Raw genomic sequence first — 18,578 nt, forward strand, 5'->3', positions numbered from 1 at the left:
CATCTAAACTGTCAGGTTCAGCCAACATAGAACATTTCAGAAACAACAGACAAGGAAGCAAGACGAGAGAATTAGATTATTTTTGCTCGCGAGGAGAACGGACAGATGTGCACAGATTAGGGTAGGCCCTGGTTTGCTGCTCTAAAGGGTTAGGGGACACAAATAACTGCAACGTGACAATCATCCCGGTTACGAGTCATTGCACAGACAATAATGCAGACGGGTTTTTTTTCAGCGCTGAGTTTCAGTCAAAGTTCAACAAAAAATGTCCCAGCCGCTACCTTGGTAATAAGTTCACAGTTCCTGTTTCCTCGAACCCAAACCCATATGGTTCAAACATAGGTCACACTGCTGAATAAATGCTTTGCAATACTGAAAGAGTAAATATCTTCACAGCTGGCACGTCAACGGCACGCAGGTGGACTTGAGGGCGGACTTCCGCTACAGGCTGGTCGAGGGCAACTTGATCATCGCCAACGCGAGCGAGAGCGCCGACTTGGGGACGTACCAGTGCCGCGCCCAGAACACGTTTGGCACCGTCCTCAGCCGGGATGCTCATCTACAGTTTGCATGTGAGTAAAGTTGTACTGTTTGCTATTATAAAAGGGTCCGTTTGGCACACATGATTAGATATTCTGACTTGAGCTATACTTGTTTACTACTGTCAAGTAGCGCTTTCACAGGCCCACAGTTGATCTAAAGGAAGAACTCAAAAAATCTCAGAGGCACGCCTCCATGTTACAGCAGACGTGCGGTTCTAAAGGCAAATATATCTCATGGGCATAACAATGAAAACGAATATTATATTTGCGTATTATATCAACAAACGGGAGCATGTAACTGCTAAACAATAGAGGACCAAGTAGTGATCCCTGCAGAACTCCACAGTGACCTTTTCACTTGCCTAAGGCTTTGCATTACATATATCCAGTTTAGACCAAGTTTGGTACATAAACGTACATTTTTTTTAAGGTAATGCCATTCCCCTCTGTGGGCGTGGCTAAGATAGTATATGAACAGGGAGTCATTTTGGATACATTAGTCCTTGTGTGGCTGCTAAGGCTCTATGGGCCCGTCCTTCGATTTTTGTCTTCTGGTAAGTTAATGTTACTATAGTGAGACATTCAGCAGAAGTTCAGATAGAATTTTACGCTACTGTGGGTAGCCGTTTATGCAACTCTCAGGAGACCTTTAAGAAAATACACACTGTTTATTGGAACATGAGAGAAAGAGAAAGCTCTTTTTTTTTGCAGCAGCTTATTGTTTTGAATACGTTATGATGACAAGACATCCTCTTTTTACAGATTTATTTTTTTGGCTTCAAAAAAAAATCTTCAATATTATTATATTCAATATTTACTAACTCATTTGAGCTTTAATTTTTTCCCCTCTATTGTGATTGTGATTCAATATAGGATTATTTTTTTAAGTTCCTCTTCCCATGTATTTTTAATTTTTTTATAAACAAAATCTATATTAGAATAAATAAAATTAGATTTAGATATACATAAATGTTTTGGTCTCATATCGCTGGCATTTTTTCAAAAAGCTATAATTTCGGTAAGTCGCCACGTTTGTGTGTCATTTTTTACAAATTACTAACCAATCAGAAGTGTTCAAAATGGCTTCCTGTCTTTTGCAGTGTTATTGGTTGTTAGGGTTTCCTGAAATGTGATGATTTTCAAGGTACAAGGTCTTGGCCCGACACCAGCGATATGTTAGGCGTATGATAAAATAAAGCCAAATGAACCGTGGATTAATATGAAAGACAGTTCATGTAAATCTACTTCAGTGAAGTAATCTTTCTTTTGGTATTTTGCTTGACTAGCGCCCTTTTGTGGGATGGAACACAGCCGACTCCCGACCAATCGAAGCGGCTCCCCTCATTTCCATTAAAAGCAAGGCAGTGGGAGCTCATACAGTACTTGACATTTCCAAAGCAGAAATTGATTTGCTGGAGTTTGTGTATGAGATTGACATGCGTGCGAAGTGCAGGTCAACGGCAAGATCATCTCTTGTGGATGATTTGCTTTGATTCAGCTCTGAATGTGACGTGGGTCAATTCGAGACCGCCTTGCACCACCGATCGTGCTTAATTTTTCCACTAATTGATTAATTCATTGAATTAAAATGGTGGTAACTGTGGCGTGTGTGGAAAAGGTGACATAAGAATAGAAAGAGAATGAGGTTGGGGGTATGTTGGATCGTTAGCTACGACGTCTTTGCTAGCGAATTCAGTAAGAGGTTTAGTACTCAGATAGGCTCCAGCGCCCCCCCTTGTGAGGAAAAGCGATTAAAAAAATGGATGGATGGATGGAAGGGTTTAGTACTCATTAGGTACGCTGGCGTGATGACCGGGACCTTTCCCTGCTAGGCCTGGGGTTCTGGGGTGCCGCCCGTCCCCTGGTGCTCCCTCCTCTCTTTCCACCCTTCCACGCGGCTAGAGGGTGGGCGCGGGGGGTGCCCTGGCGGTGCCACTGCCCGGCCCCGCCAGGTGCCGATTCCTGAAAGAGAAATGGGGGGGAAAAAAAGCTACAACGTCTTTGTAGTTGTGTTCACGCTGGCTTCCTTGGATGAAGCCGCCCAGCGGCATTAACAGTTCCCTCCATTGCCACATCGTGGCGGTCAACGATTCCCTCTTCCCCTCCGCCCCCACCTTCAACCCTCCACCCCCACCATCCAGAAGAATATCACAGCCTCAGCCCGGCAAAAAGAGAAGAAAGTACACTGTTGGTTTTTTACGAGCAAAGACCATAATGGCCGCATCGGTGATCCTTTAGGGAGGAAGAAAGTTCACAAGCTGGTGTGTTGTGCTTGCGGGAGGAGAGAGCGAGGAAACAAATGGCTCAATTAGCCTGCAACTATGTGCACAGTGGAAAAAAGAAAAGAAAAAAAAACAGGGAAGTGAGCTTTCTTCTTAAAAAGCTATTTCTTCTTCAGGCCAAAAGAGCATTTGGGGTTTTCATTCGCCAACATACTTTTAAGTGCAGAAATGCTGCTTGGTTAGACTGAAGCCATCACAGTTGCTGTTCTGCAAAGCGTGTTGACTCTTTTTTTTTCCACTTATTTGGGGATAAACTATTTGTACAATAACATTTTAGAAAGTCGCAGTTTCACAGTATAGGCCAATGTTTGATGTGCTTCCTTCTTTTTGTCCGAGCGCCCGCTGCTGAGTGGCAGAAAAAGCTCAAATGAACACAAGGATTGGCGCTATGGACATTGAATTTCGGACTAGATTTGTCATCAGACCAAGAGTGAAGATGTGGCATCAAAATAATGACCATCCGTTGACAACTACTTTTGCTCTTGTCAGGATGTCCACTGCTGAGTTTTAGATCTTCTTTCTGATCCGTCAGAAAACGGCTCCACGGGCGTGCCGATCTGTCCGTCATCCGTTAAATAGTTCCACTGAGAACAGACAGTCTTTTGGCAGTTACTTTTTAGTATAATATTGTGAGACTAAAGATAAAAGAACCGGTGAAAGTTTGATCCAAACTTTTTAATTGGTGCTGTGACCCGGATTGAAAAGTTCTGATTCAACATTCACGGATTCTTTTCTTGTTCACGTTAGCAATATTACGCTAACAGTAACTACCAGAAAACTGTATAGAACTGTTTGCTGCTGTTTTGCTTTCAAATAGCAGATCATGTTGGATTTTTTTGTTAGTACCCAGAACGTCTACAAGAGTTTTTTGGCCCCCCAAAAAAACAAATCTTAAAATCCTAAAAATATGATTTCCAAGAAAGCAGCCAACGTAGCCAGAGTACATTTCCAATTCCTCAGCTTTGGAAGATAATCTTTGGTTATGCGTGACCTCCTCAGAAGGAACACCTCGCCGCCTGGATGCAGGTTACGGCGGGTCGAGTCGAGCTGGCAGAATTCTTGCTGGGTCAGGTAAAGGCTGCGCTACGCCTCTCAAGTGACGGCTCCGCCGACCAAGCGGCGGCGGAGCGGTGCAGCCGGAGGGGGCACTGGGAACGCTTCAGTCACGCCGCCTGCAAAAGATGTTCCTCTCGTAGCGTTTTTTTTTTTTTTTTTTTCTTGTCAGAGCTCCCACTCAGGTTGTTGCTTTGAAAGTGCTCAAATTCAGCTGTCAGAATGTGTGACGTCAAGTTTTAAAAGAGTGCTGGTTTTCAAAGAAGGCTTCCATGAAGGGTCATGATTTTTAATAGCTGTTACCAAATTGTGTTGAAAAATTCAGCTGTCAGAATGTGTGACCTTGGGGTTTTAAAGGAATCATGGTTTCAAAGAATGGTTTGAGGTGGAGGGTTTGGCTTACATTCAGGGAAATGATTTTTAATAGCTGTTAACAAATTGTGTTGAAAAATTCAGCTGTCAGAATGTGTGACCTTGGGGTTTTAAAGGAATCCGTGTTTCACAGAATGGTTTCGGTGGAGTGTTTGGCTTATATTCAGGGTCATGATTTTTTTAACAGGTTTTATAATATTGAGTTGGAAAAATTCAGCTGTCAGATTGTGTGATGTCAGGTTTTGAAGGAGCCCTGGTTTTCAAAGTAATGTTTCAAAAGAGGCTTCCGTGAAGGGTCATGAGTTTTAATAGCTGTTACCAAATTGTGTTGAAAAATTCAGCTGTCAGAATGTGTGACCTTGGGGTTTTAAAGGAATCATGGTTTCAAAGAATGGTTTGAGGTGGAGGGTTTGGCTTACATTCAGGGAAATTATTTTTAATAGCTGTTAACAAATTGTGTTGAAAAATTCAGCTGTCAGAATGTGTGACCTTGGGGTTTTAAAGGAATCCGTGTTTCACAGAATGGTTTCGGTGGAGTGTTTGGCTTATATTCAGGGTCATGATTTTTTTAACAGGTTTTATAATATTGAGTTGGAAAAATTCAGCTGTCAGATTGTGTGATGTCAGGTTTTGAAGGAGCCCTGGTTTTCAAAGTAATGTTTCAAAAGAGGCTTCCGTGAAGGGTCATGAGTTTTAATAGCTGTGACCAAATTATGTTGAAAAATTCAGCTGTCAGAATGTGTGACCTTGGGGTTTTAAAGGAATCATGGTTTCAAAGAATGGTTTGAGGTGGAGGGTTTGGCTTACATTCAGGGTCATGATTTTTAACAACTTTAATAAATTGTCAGCTGAATTTTAGCTGTCAGAACGTGTGACCTCGGGTTTTAAAGGGATACTTGACTCATTGAGCCATTTTCAGCATTAAAAAGTTAGATGACGTCATTATTTTTCATGTACAATGAATACTTTTAAAAACTAATTTTCCCACTTGCTGTCAACTGAAGACGTCATCACCTGTGCTGAGGAAGTAGGTAACGACCAATCATGGCTCAGCTGTTTTTTGTGTTTGGTCAGCAATCTGAGCCATGCAGACACCCCTGATTCCTCACTAGTCAGGGTTTCAGATGAGGGTTTGGCTTCCATGCAGGGTCACTATTTTGAACAGTTGTTACAAAATTGAGTTGAAACATTCAGCTGTCAAAATGTGTGATTAGATGGCAGCCGTGGGAGCCACTAGCCACTCAGGAATCAGTCAGAAATGAGGCTTACGTTAATGTTTCCTGATTGAAGCCCGCCGAAGCTAATTAGCATCAAGCACCTGCTGCCGTTTGCTGCAGGTTGCGTCACGCCGCTTTTAAACATTCATGCGGACATATGTTGACTTGTAATGTCGGACGACTCCTTAATGACCGCGCCATCGTCGCTGCATTATTTAAAAAAAAAAAAGAAAAAAAAAAGAAGAAACTCATGAATATTGATTGGTTTACGAGTAGTTTGCAGATGCCCTCAATCTCATTCTGCAAACTCGTTCTACGTAAAGTGGAATGAGATGGATTTTATTTATTTTTTGCCTTTTTTGATTCCCATACATACTGCATCATATCACACGCACTCATTTAGGGCTGTCACTATCAAAGATTTTTACAATTGATTATTCCATCACTCGATCGAATAATCAGATGTTGTATTTTGTTTTAATTGGTTGCAAAAATATTTCTTTTCCAATTAAATTACTGTTTATTTGATATTTTATTTAGGGGGGTCAAAATTTGTGCATTTATTTTGAGTTAAATTAAAGCTTCTTTAAAGTCAAAATTTTTTTAAACGCGTGATTAATTACTAATTACTTAGTAAGCCGGTGCTGGGGGAATTCCAGTCGCAATACAGCAGACACGCCCACGTCCAAATTTAGCAGTAATAAATGTAATAATAATGCATATATTTGTGAAGACTTAAGTTACGCCATGTTAAAGATTAGATAACTCTTAATATGAAAAGAAAAAATGCACGGAGCTGTCACCAACAACTTACAAATGCAATTGTGCCATCTAGTGGCAGAAAGGTGAACACCACAAATCAATATCACACAGTACATGTTTTTAATTTTAACTCAATTTTATGAATTATAGAAGATGCAGCCATATTTCTATTAGTTTAACATTTTTTCCACTTTTATGTTAACAAAATATGAAAATTTAGAAAAAAAAATTGTACATTTAGAACAGATATAAAATTTGCGATTAATCATGGGTTAATTATTGAAGTCATGCGATTAATCACGATAAAAAAAAAGTTTAATCCCGACGCCCCTAATTTGAATGCTTAATACGAAACAGACAGCAACGTCACACGGGAGGCAGCCATTTTGTCTTTGAAACTGAGAGCTACTTGCTGGCGTTTTCTTGCCGCTCGCCGTCTCCTTCCAGATAAACCGCTCGGCGAAATGATAATCGTGTCTTGTTACTGATGCAAATGTTTATCACACATTTCTCGCTTGCTTAAAACCCAATTGTGGAAAATCCGCATCCATCTTACATTTTCCTGACGCGATGTTTATTACGTAAATGTCACACCGGCCATTAATGCTCCTAACAATGCGTCTTTATGCAAACCAGCTTTGCCGAGACCTGAATACCAAAAAGTGCATCACCGGCAGATGTTTTCCGGCAAATCCCATCCGGCTGATTGGATATTCCGAGCTACAATGGTTGTGCTTTGGAAGGACTTGTTATCGTGCTTCACCAGTGGGAGATTCTGCTCCATTCAATATTCATTAAATTAGGACCGGACCGTCTCCACAGCATGTGGGCTATTTATAGCCGCGTGCATCCCATCTGGTCTTGCCAGTGCAGCAGTTGTGTTGTACCCTTGTAATTACTGTGCTTGTACATTATAATATAGTGTTGATCACGCCGCCACGGCTTCTTTTTATTTACTAGCTTGACGCGGGCTAACCTTTATGATTGCAAGACGACCTCATTCCGCTCTCATCGCCACCTAGTTAGTCCATTAAAGCCGCGACGAGCAATAAGTACGGATTTATGCAAGACGAGCAGAGTTGACAGCCGCTCGTCAATCAAGCGTGACCGCGGCTGGCGGGCCGGCGGCGGCGGCGGCGGGTCGTTAGCGCGTCCGATCGATATTCGTCGCGTGGGGCAAACGAGGCATGATTACGGGGGATTAAGCGTCTCGAGGACGGGAGACGGCGAGCAGCCGGATGAGCGCCAAGAAGCCAAACATGAAGTTTAAGAAATCGATGGCGGGCAAAGCGATTTTCATCAGCGGGTCGAGAGGAGAAGGTCGGAAGTCAGTTGATTGCGAGAAACCTTCGAGTTTGGCGGGACCGCATTGACGAGCTCACAGATACGACACTGATGTCGTTAGCATGTGTTGTTGCCGTTTGTGGTTTATTTCGTTCTTCTTAATCGGACGATTATTGGTCTTCAAACAATGGCCGACTATTTTTCCCTTAAAACCTTATCGAAGAAAATCGTAACGTTTCCGACGCTGTGAACGTACCCTGAATGCTACGTTTTGCTTGCATAGCATTAGCAACTAGCAAGTGTGTAGCGTATGTTATTCTGGTTATTCTGTTGGCCCAAAGCCTCCTTTAAGATGTTTAATGTAAAAAAAAAAAAGTCCTACAGGTGGCAGCAGAGTATAAGAGATCACTTGTTTTTTTACATGTTTGTGAATAATGATGAAACCTCGTTATATAAACAGATACAAATACACTTTTTTTCTGATGAAAGAAGAGGCTCTAATCTTTCTTTTGGTAAATTCCACGTTTTTATAGCAATAGAACACAATATTCTGCGGGCCTTGCAAAATCAGTCACAATCCAGTAAAGACAGCCGGGAGCGAAGGGGGTTGCTTCAGTCAAAATGACTGGGAGTGAATACGTTAATGATGCTCTTTGTGCGTTGTGTTGCAGACATCGGAGAGTTCAGCGCAAAGACCAGGGGTGGCGTCTCGGTGCGGGAAGGCCAAGGCGTCGTACTCATGTGCACGCCGCCGCCGCATTCTCCAGGTGAGATCGCATTTTCAGCCCATCGCTTACTCTCTGGCAATTTCAAGGCCTTTGTTGACTTTGATCACAAGAGATTGAAAATGCTGGCATTTCGCCTGTTTGTTGTTATGATTAATACGGCCCGACCGATTTTTGGCAGAAAAATATACAGATTACCGATTAATCTGCCGATTATTTAAAAGATATATATTTAATGCATAAAATGTATAACAAAATAAAATAAGAAAGTGAAATAAGAATAGAATAAACTACAATAATAGCAACTTTAAAAAACCGTAAGAACAAATACTGACTGTTCCTGTGTGTTTTGGCCTCTTGGGGGCAGTGTGGTGCTGTGCATCCATGGTGTACACACTTGAGTGTACAAGTGAGTACAGAAGAAAGTTGCGATTGAATTCTATTAAAATAAATCATTTCCACACATTGGGAAAAATTTGTGCCTCTGTTATCTTGCCTATGGTTTTGTTTTCCCAATGCATTTTATGTGTGAATATTCGTTATTTGAAGGAAAAATGCCGTTAGCATTTGAATAGGGGTCCTCCCTTCACTTTTAGCATTAGCGCTAGGCTAGAGATGTTTTAAAAACGAAGCATGTTTTTTTAATTTAAATATACAGTGGATGTAATTCTTATTGTCATGTGTTTAGTTTTATAGTTAACTCCAACTGTGGTGTCATTAAACAGATTTAAGGACGCCGAAGGACAACAGAATAACCAAAACAACACTTGCTAGTTGCTAATGCTACGCAAGCAAAATGGTGCATTCAGGGTACTTTCACTTCAGTTTTCTTCAATAACGTTTTAAGGGGAGAATAATTGGCCGATTGTTTTGGCAGATGTTTGTCGGGCAATAATCGTCCGATTATAATCGGCAGCCCTAATGCTTAATACAGAGTATGAGCAGTACAGTTGAGATCCCGTTTTTTGAGCGGACAAGTTCCCCTTTCCTGCGGCTGGCAGCCGCCAATCCGAGCATGCAGCAGAACACGGCGTCCTAGAGAGGCAATTTGCAGGATCATTAGCAATGAAAGGCAACGTTGCCCGGCGTATAAAAGCATATCTGGCCCGAGCCGTCCTCTAATGTAAACGCGCACTTGTGAGTGTGACTCACTCGGATACGTCGGCCGCCATGCGCCGCCGCGCCGCACCTGTGGGAGCATTTTCCGAGTGCTCTTCAGCCTCCGTTGCCACTTCTAGTGGATTTTCTTTTTTTTTTTTTTTCGATATCACCCAGCGGGAGCAACCGAGTTGCTTTTTTGGGACACATATCGTTTTCATGTAAAGTAATATTTTGGAAAAAAAGCATGTTTTGGCCCTTCATTTTCGAATGGATACAGGTTCATTTCCTAAATTTTGTGTAAATGGTTCAACAGCCAACGTGATGTACTTCACAAAGCATCTCAAAGCCTTCCTGGTCCTCTCTGCAATGCGAAGGTAACATCTGGGTAGTAAGACATCATGTCAGAAATCAAACCTTCAAAATAAAAGTATTCCATATAATTATTGCACTTATTTGTGGCTTATTTAACACTCAGACTTAATAAACAATTGTCAGTAAACCACTAGAGGGTTAAAGAAAAGGGGGCAAAACTATACCAATATTGGCATGCTTTTATTTTGAAAGCCTGACTTTTGATAGGATGTTATGTCAATATTGCCCTTACTTGTCCAATTTTTGTCGAGCAGACCGAGAGGCTTGTTATTGTCTTGAGTTGCTAATCAAGGTTTGAGAGGTTCGAGAGAGTATAAAATAATTTCAATAAAATTGATTTTGGAACATTTAAAATCGATTCTGAATCGTACTAAATGCGAATTTTTTTTTTGCACACCCCTAGTATTTATACTCTTTTTGCATCTCAATTTTTAATTATTTTTTATTAAAGGTTTTTTGTTAATTTTTTGGGGTGTCTGTAGCAGGTTAGTGAAACTACCATTATTTGTGGGGGATCAGGACAGAGCCAACCATTATAAATGCTTTAAAAGAAAAAATAAATAAATAAATAAATTGCTTTGGGGGGGGGAGGGGTTTAACCCCCAAAATCCTTGAAAAAAATGCGGATGAAACACCCATAAGCGAATTCCATAAATAGATAAATAAAAATTCAAGTTGAAGTCTAACCTTTTCCCCTGCCGGAAGAAATGTGACTTTTCTGTCCTGTGGACTTTTATTAAATATTTTGGTGGCTGAGAAGAGCATTTTTGACAAGTGCACAGAAGCACAGCGGGAGGCGCCTGTTTCTCTCCAAGGTAAAACTCCCACGATCGATAAATATTTGTGTTGAGCGTGTCTGTCGGGCCTGCTAGCAAACGGCTCGCCGAGCGGCGCTGGCCTATTGCGCTCGGCGAGGTCAATGCGCCATTAAAGCCTTTTATGTTGAACAGCGCGGTTTCTTTTGAGCGCAAGTCAGAACAGAACGACGGGAGACGCCCTCAAGTGATTTTCTGTCCAAGCAGGTTGGTTACAGTCACGCTTGATGGAACTTGCGAGACGCGTGCGTGCGCGCCTCGTATCAGATGAGATGGATCAATACCCATTTTAGTTTGCTTTCTCACTTGGGTTTGGAATGATTTTGACTTGCAGTGCTTTCCATCGCTACTACTAAGTCGAGTTTTACATCTCGAGTCGATCACAAAAATATGTCCAAAATAGTCTTGGTCATTTAGGAGCCAAAACCGTCCGTCCATGCCTTGAAATCCAGCCAACTAGTTTGGATCCTGGCTCCCACTTGTTGCTTTAACAGTCACCAGCATGTATACTTTCTCCTGTTTTTAGTTGGAATGAGACTTCTTTACTCTTACAGGAAGGCTGGATGATTTAGAAAATATTGGAATTGTGATTCCGACCCCTAATATTGTAATTGAGATTTTATATGCAATTATTTTTTCAAGCTCCTCTTCTCACGTATTTTTTTACTCATTTGTATTTTACGCCCTCTATTTTTATTTATATATTTTTTTAAAGGGCACGGGGGCAATATTCAAAAAAAAAAAAATCTAATTTGAGTGGCAAATTTGCGAGTAAAAACCTTTGAAACTGATGACAAATACACGTAGCGTAGCTATAGTCGAATGTGAGGATTCTTTGGTGGTTAATGGGACATTTTTTATAAAATGAAAAGGCAGGATGGAGACGGATTCATTCTTAATTTCAACTTTACTCGTCATCCACGGCAGCTAGAGCGACAACACTTCCTGATTCCCTATCAGCTGACTAAACACCAACCAATCAGAAGCTAGCATACTTTAGGTAAATGCAAGTGAATGACACGAGCAGCAGATTGGACACATCAATTTAGCTACAGGTACAAAAAAAATACCAAATCAGAAATAAATAATTCTGGAAACATGTGTGGACAAGTAAATATACATTTTTTATTTTTTTTATTTTTTTTATTTTGGGAAAAAAAAAAAAAGTAAATATACATTTGAACAAATGAACTTAAATGCTTGATCCTCAGGGTGTGCGGATATTCGCAAAGCGGGGGCGTCTTAGTCGCTGGCAGTAACTAACGCTTCAAAGAGCGAATGCTTAACATGATAAGGTTCATCTCTGCTAAAGCAATTACAATCTCCATTTGAAAACCCGACGGGAAAAAACGCAAATCGGTGAGTTTAGGACAAGTGAGGTGCAAATAGGCTAAAATGCTCTGTGCAAGCAAGAACCCTTTTTGGGATGGAGCAGGGGTACCTAATATTGTGGACGAAAAAAAAAAAAAAAAGTTCAATTAGTGCACTTGGGTCAGCCTGGCGGATTTCCGTCGATATTGATCAGAGAAGGTGGCAAACGACCTTGCATTACGGCGGCGGCGAGACTTTTATTGCACTTTCAGCAGGAAGATTTACGGAGCAGGCAAAAGCAAGCGTGCGCGCGCGCCTGCGTATACGACGGCCTAATCCCTCCCTCCATCCCTTTATCAAATAGTCCTTTTAGTAGATTAAAGGCGTAACGCCGCCTCGTTAAGCTTCAAGCAGCCAATTGAGTTCAAGTGTTTCCAGATGTGATGGACGATGACACGGCACTTTATTCATTTTCAAATATTTTTCACTTTGAAATGCCGACGCGCGGCTCTCGCTCTCTAGTGGTGACAGATAACGCATGCAAATGCCGTCAGGCCACGTCGAGTAGATTAATTTGTCGGCGAGTTCATCTTTTTTTCCCGCCCGCGTGTGGTGACGGATGCGTTCATACACGAGAGCGCGGCGTCGACACAAAGCAGCCGGCGAGGCGGCTCTGGAGTCGAACCGACTTGCGTGTCATCCGTCCTTTTGATGAGTCGCCATTTACATTTGTTTAGGTTGGTGTCGCTTTGTGTTACAGCGTCCCGTATTTTTAATCGGCTTTACTAATGTGGTGTTTGCACGCAGACGTGGCGCGATCATTCAGCATCGTAGAAATCTAATCGTTTTATTGTATTCATAGAACAAAAATATAATGCTAGTAAGTAGTATTTTTGTAATTTATTCATTTTTTCAATATATATATATATATATATATATATATATATATATTGTATTTTTCATATTACATATGTATAATTTAGGACGTTAGCATAAAATTCTGCACTTTTCATTTATTTGCATTATTTTATTAATTTTACAAATATTTGGATCGTATTTTGTATTTTATTTATTTTTATTTGTATTTATTTTATTGTATTTAGGTCACTTTTATATTTAATTTAAATATTATTTTATCTTTATTAGTTTTATTTCACTTTATTGCATATTTGATTCACAATGTGGATGAATTTGTTGCAATTACACTTTTTCTAAATTAATTATTACTATTAATTTTAAAGTACTATTTGCATTATATTTTGTATTTTAGCGTTGAATTCGAATCACTTCTGTTTATTTTATTTGCGTTTTTAATTTGATTGGATTATTTTATTTTTAATGTTGGATACTAATTCTATTCTGATTTATTTAACTTTTGTTTTTATTTATGTATTTTTATTTTTAACACAATTCTTAATCTTTTATTTCATTTTTCATATGAAATTAAGTTTTTTAAATTATTTGATTTATTTTCTCTTTATTCTGCCATTGCATCACACAATTGAACTTAACATTTAGTTACATATTTGTTATGAGTGAGAATACATTTAGTATTATTGATCCCAAATTTTATTTGTCTGTTTTCACTAGTGTACTTTTAATGCCTTTATTTTTTTAAGGGTCGTTTCTAGCTGCTGCTCCTTCCCAATATCTATTTTTTCCTTTTCTTTTGAAAGGGCTTTAACGATGGCGTGTGTGGCTTTATCTGCGACGGGACATTTACTTTTAGTCATTTGCTTAACAGCGTAATGCTGATACAGACTGTAAAATATGGCGTCAAGACGTCCTTTGCCACATAACGAGGTAATGAAGGCCTTGTTGTAAGTATTAGTTGCTCAGCTGCCTTCTGTTCTCGCGCTCTTTAAGTCCATTTACGAGCATTTGATCACAGTCGTCAATTCAGTTCATTCATTTTACAGGCTGTTTTTTTTTTTAGGTATTATTTTTTTATGTAAAACACTCGTACACCTGAACATGCACTTTTATGTTTCCATTTCCGAAAAAAAGTGATCATACATACAAGATAAGATGAGGTTTGATATGACTGGCTCCTAGAAAGTACAATGATCGAAGTCCATGAGAGATTTATAGACCAGCGTCATCCGGCATCAACATCCAAGAATCCAAAATTGTCAGGGTGGGACGTGAGTGGTTGAGGGAGGGTGAACCCAAATGCAGGGAATCAGGAATCAAGTGCGTGTGGTACTTTTATTAACCATGGGGAGAAAGGTGAGCAGACAATCATCATTGGATGTGACTGGACTGGTCGCCATGACTGGACAGGAAATGAGTAGACCGGTGGCCATGACTGGAACGAGCGTGACGTGACAGGACCTGATTTTCCTTGACTTGACTTGCTGTGACGAGCATGACTTGGTTAGCTGTGACGAGGACGACTTGGCTGTGACGAGCATGACTTGGTTAGCTGTGATGAGGACGACTTGGTTAGTGTATCAAGAACAACTTGGTTTTGACAAGGACGGCTTGGTTATCTGTGACAAGGACGACTTGACTGTGATGAGGACGACTTGGCTGTGACGAGCATGGCTTGGTTAGCTGTTACGAGCATGACTTGATTGGCCGTGACGAGCATGACTTGGTTCGCTGTGACGAGGGTGACTTGGCTATGACGAGGATGACTTGGCTGTGACGAGGATGACTTGGCTGTGACGAGCATGACTTGGTTAGCTGTATCGAGGACAACTTGGTTGTGATGAGGACGGCTTGGTTATCTGTGACAAGAACGACTTGACTGTGATGAGGACGACTTGGCTGTGACGAGCATGACTTGGTTGGCCGTGACGAGCATGACTTGGTTAGCCGTGACGAGCATGACTTGGTTAGCTGTGACTAGGACGACTTGGCTGTGATTAGGATGACTTGGCTGTGACGAGCATGACTTGGTTAGCTGTGACAAGAATGACTTTGTTACCTGTGACAAGGACGACTTGGCTGTGATGAGGATGACTTGGCTGTGACGAGGATGACTTGGTTAGCTGTGATGAGGACGACTTGGTTAGTGTATCAAGGACAACTTGGTTGTGACAAGGACGGCTTGGTTATCTGTGACAAGAACGACTTGACTGTGATGAGGACGACTTGGCTGTGACGAGCATGACTTGGTTGGCCGTGACGAGCATGACTTGGTTGGCCGTGACTAGGACGACTTGGCTGTGATGAGGATGACTTGGCTGTGACGAGGATGACTTGGTTAGCTGTGACAAGAATGACTTTGTTAGCTGTGACAAGGACGACTTGGCTGTGAAAATGGCTACTTGGCGGTGATAATGGCTACTTGGCTATGACAAAGACGACTTGGTTAGCTGTGACGAGGATGACTTTATTAGCAGTGGCGATGATGACTTGGCTGTGACGAAGACGACTTGGCTGCGACGAAGACGACTTGGCTGCGACAAAGACGACTTGGCTGCGACCAAGACGACTTGGCTGCGACAAAGATGACTTGGCTGCGACAAAGACGACTTGGCTGTGACAAAGACTTGACGCACAAACTTCCACATATAACATAGGCAATGCAGCCACCCCGACTGGAAAAACACAACAGACTAAATACACCAACACTAATCAAACACACCTGGGGAAGGGAAGACACACAGGTGGATGTGGTTACATATAACGAGACAAGGGAAAAAACTGGAACACTAGACAAAAAACCTTAACCACAGACAAAATCAACAAGAACATCCATAACAAACAAAAACCCAAAACCCACAGAACAGAAACATGACAAAAAAATAACATAACAATTGTTGAGTCTTTCACTCGGCTCTCGATGGGCATCAGTTGGCCGACTTGGCGATCAATTCTTCGAGACGAGCTGTCAACTTTTCCGCATTGGATTCCGATATGCCAAGTGTTTCAGAAATTACATTCCACCTGTGATTGAGTTGCGCATTTCCAATAAAGCCGCATCTTCTGAATTTTGCGATCAATCAGGAAACTGCCAGCTCCACACAGCAGGAAACCCGTTATCCCAATTCCAATAATCGATGCGTCTTCTACATCCTCGGCGGGAAATATCGAGCGGCAGGTCTAAAATGTTGGTGTTAGCATTGTTGCTATTATTTTGTGTGCCTTCTCGCAGACATCATCTACAGTTGGGTGTTCAACGAGTTCCCGTCCTTCGTGGCCGAGGACAGCCGGCGCTTCATCTCGCAGATGACGGGCAACCTTTATGTGTCCAAGGTGCAGCCGTCGGACGTGGGCAGCTACATCTGCCTGCTCAAGAACACGGCCACCAATGCCCGCGTGCTCAGCCCGCCCACGCCGCTCACACTCAGGACAGACGGTGAGAGAGAGACTCTTTTGTCGTCTTTATTCGTCCTCCTTCATTGCACGTTTGTACTCGTCTCGTTCCAATTGCTCAACCTAAGGACTAAGAATGTTCCACCAGTTAACATTACACTAGCTCTGTCTGAAATAAATACAGCGTAACAGCAAATAGTAAACTAGACATAATTATCTAAAATAAATATATGTAAATATATAAAAAATCTCTGTAAGGTAAAGCCTTGGCGGAGGTCTGATGCTTCGGTGTCAGCACTAGGGCTGCAACAAATGATTATTTCAGTAATCGGTTAATCTGTTGATTTTTTTTTTCAATAGATCAATCGGAGAACAAAAAAAGTTTGAATACCAGGACATTATTTTAAATCCACAGTGCACAAACATATTAATTGTGACTGGTTTGACCTGTAATTTATTTTTTATTTTTTTACAAAGTAAAAGTAATTGTTTTACGGAGGACTGTAGAAATCAGAGAATATTTACTGTGGAGGAGCTGAAATTCTGATAATTTGGACAATTTTAAATAAAAAAGATATTTAAACTATGTATCGATTATAAAAAAATAATTATTGATTTATTTGGTAATCGATTAGTTGTCGATTAATCGTTGCACCTCTCGTCAGCCATTTTTAGCATTCTGCTGGCGGGATGTCCAGTGTAGCATTGTTGTCAGCATTGGGGCTTACGAGCAGAGCTGTCAAAATTAATCGATAAGTAATCGAATATCAAGTGAATCAACAACTATCCTAATAATCGAATCATCGTTTGGAGCCATTTTTTTTATTTGAAATTGCCCAAATCCTCTGATTTCAGAATATCAACAGTAATTGTTGACTGATTTCTGTAGTCCTTGATGAAAGAAGACTGATTATCTTCTGTGTTTAATCCAAATGAGACATGTGCAAATATCTGTTTTTACTTTGCAAAACAAGGACCCAACCGGTAACATAGTACAACATCAAGCACCCCCCACCCCCCTTTTTTTTAATTACTATACGAATACGAAGTACAAAATAAACCCCAATCGCTGTTTAATAAACAGTAATCAGGGGAAAAAATGCTTTTGTAATACACTTGAATGCAAAATCAAAATGAATCCGATTAGTCGATGAATCGATAGCGAGCAGTACGACTAGCCCCTTCCTCAGTTGCGTTGCGCTTTGGTGGAACTGGTCGCGAGGGAAATCAACTGGCCCGGCTTGTGGCTTTTTAATAGCACCCCCTGCAGGGGACAAGCAGTGCGCTTTTGTGCTCCGTTCCACCTGCGGGGCTCCTGAAGCCTCGCGTCCATCACGCCGCCGCCGCCGCATGGGAGCCCGACAAGGTTTTGATGCGGTCCCCTGCGATGGCGGTAAAGGGCTTTTGTGCCTCGGAAGCCGCGTCAGCTCACATCTTCATTACATGATGACATTGTTAAATGATGACTTTATTGGACGGCCTCCAGCAAAAAGTCGAATTCTTTAACCTTTTAACAAATGTATCCGTCGAGGCTCGCTCGTTAAACATGCACGTGCGGAATATGTCTGACCTGGTGGGAAATTCTTACAGCGTATTTACTAACAAAATCTGTAAGGAAGTGCTCATGAAAATGCTCACACAACTCGGATTGGTTGTTTGTCGGCAACTTCCTGGTTCTTGTATCCAATGGCAAAAAAGGAAATCAAATTCTAACCAGTGAACCAACCAGGTCAACTTAGCACACTAACCAGTCAACAAAGCAGCCTGTCAGCCAATCAACTCCGCCTCACGCAGCCTGCTGCCATATCACGCCTCCCACTTTTAAAATGGCGAAAATTGCATTGGCACACCTCACAGCAGACGCGCCCAAATGTTGGCGCGCCGGTCACGGGCGGCGACCAATCGCACGGCGCAATCTGTGTCTCGCTGAAAGTGATTACACCGTATACGCTCCAAAGCTGCTGCTGTGTGTGTGGTGTTGAGTGTGTGTGTGTGTGTGTGTGTGTGCGGCTCACGCTTGTCAACCGTAACCGAGGCTCTTAATCAAAACAAGCATCTGGCCTCCATTACGGCCCGCTGGACGCCATTGATCGCCAGCTCGCATCCAGCGGGGCGTGTCCACAGACCTTATCTTTGCAACACGTCTTATGGCTGCGCATACATAACACATTCAGGACACTTAAAAAACAAAACAAAAAAAAAAACACTCTAGTAATAGTTGAAGGAGTGACAAAACTCCTGAATTTATGTTAAAGTAGAAAGATTCTGGAATGTATCCCCCATTTTGATTAACTTGGCACCGTGGGAAAAAAAGCTAACTAGCATTGGCTTGACTTTAAGGCAAATGCACAGTACAGACAATATAATACTCACGGGCGTAAATTCTTTATCCTCTGCGTAAAACGATTATTTCCGCAGCTTACCGAGTCATTTACAGTAGTTGTGAAACTGGATGGATGGATTACGGTGAATGGAG

At 41.5% G+C, this 18,578-nt stretch overlaps 1 protein-coding gene across 3 annotated transcripts in view; it reads left to right on the forward strand.

Moving 5' to 3' along the window:
* The window catches only part of cntn5 (contactin 5), a 144,819-nt gene that overhangs the window by 67,759 nt on the left and 58,482 nt on the right, over positions 1-18,578 (forward strand). For all 3 annotated transcript variants that reach the window (XM_077566556.1, XM_077566554.1, XM_077566555.1), the window contains 3 exons: positions 397-572; positions 8,184-8,279; positions 15,942-16,145. In XM_077566556.1, coding sequence (XP_077422682.1) covers positions 397-572; positions 8,184-8,279; positions 15,942-16,145 — 476 coding nt within the window. The remainder of the gene's footprint in view (positions 1-396; positions 573-8,183; positions 8,280-15,941; positions 16,146-18,578) is intronic.

The sequence above is a fragment of the Vanacampus margaritifer genome, chromosome 5 (assembly GCF_051991255.1).
Source record: "Vanacampus margaritifer isolate UIUO_Vmar chromosome 5, RoL_Vmar_1.0, whole genome shotgun sequence".
Classification (NCBI taxonomy): domain Eukaryota; kingdom Metazoa; phylum Chordata; class Actinopteri; order Syngnathiformes; family Syngnathidae; genus Vanacampus; species Vanacampus margaritifer.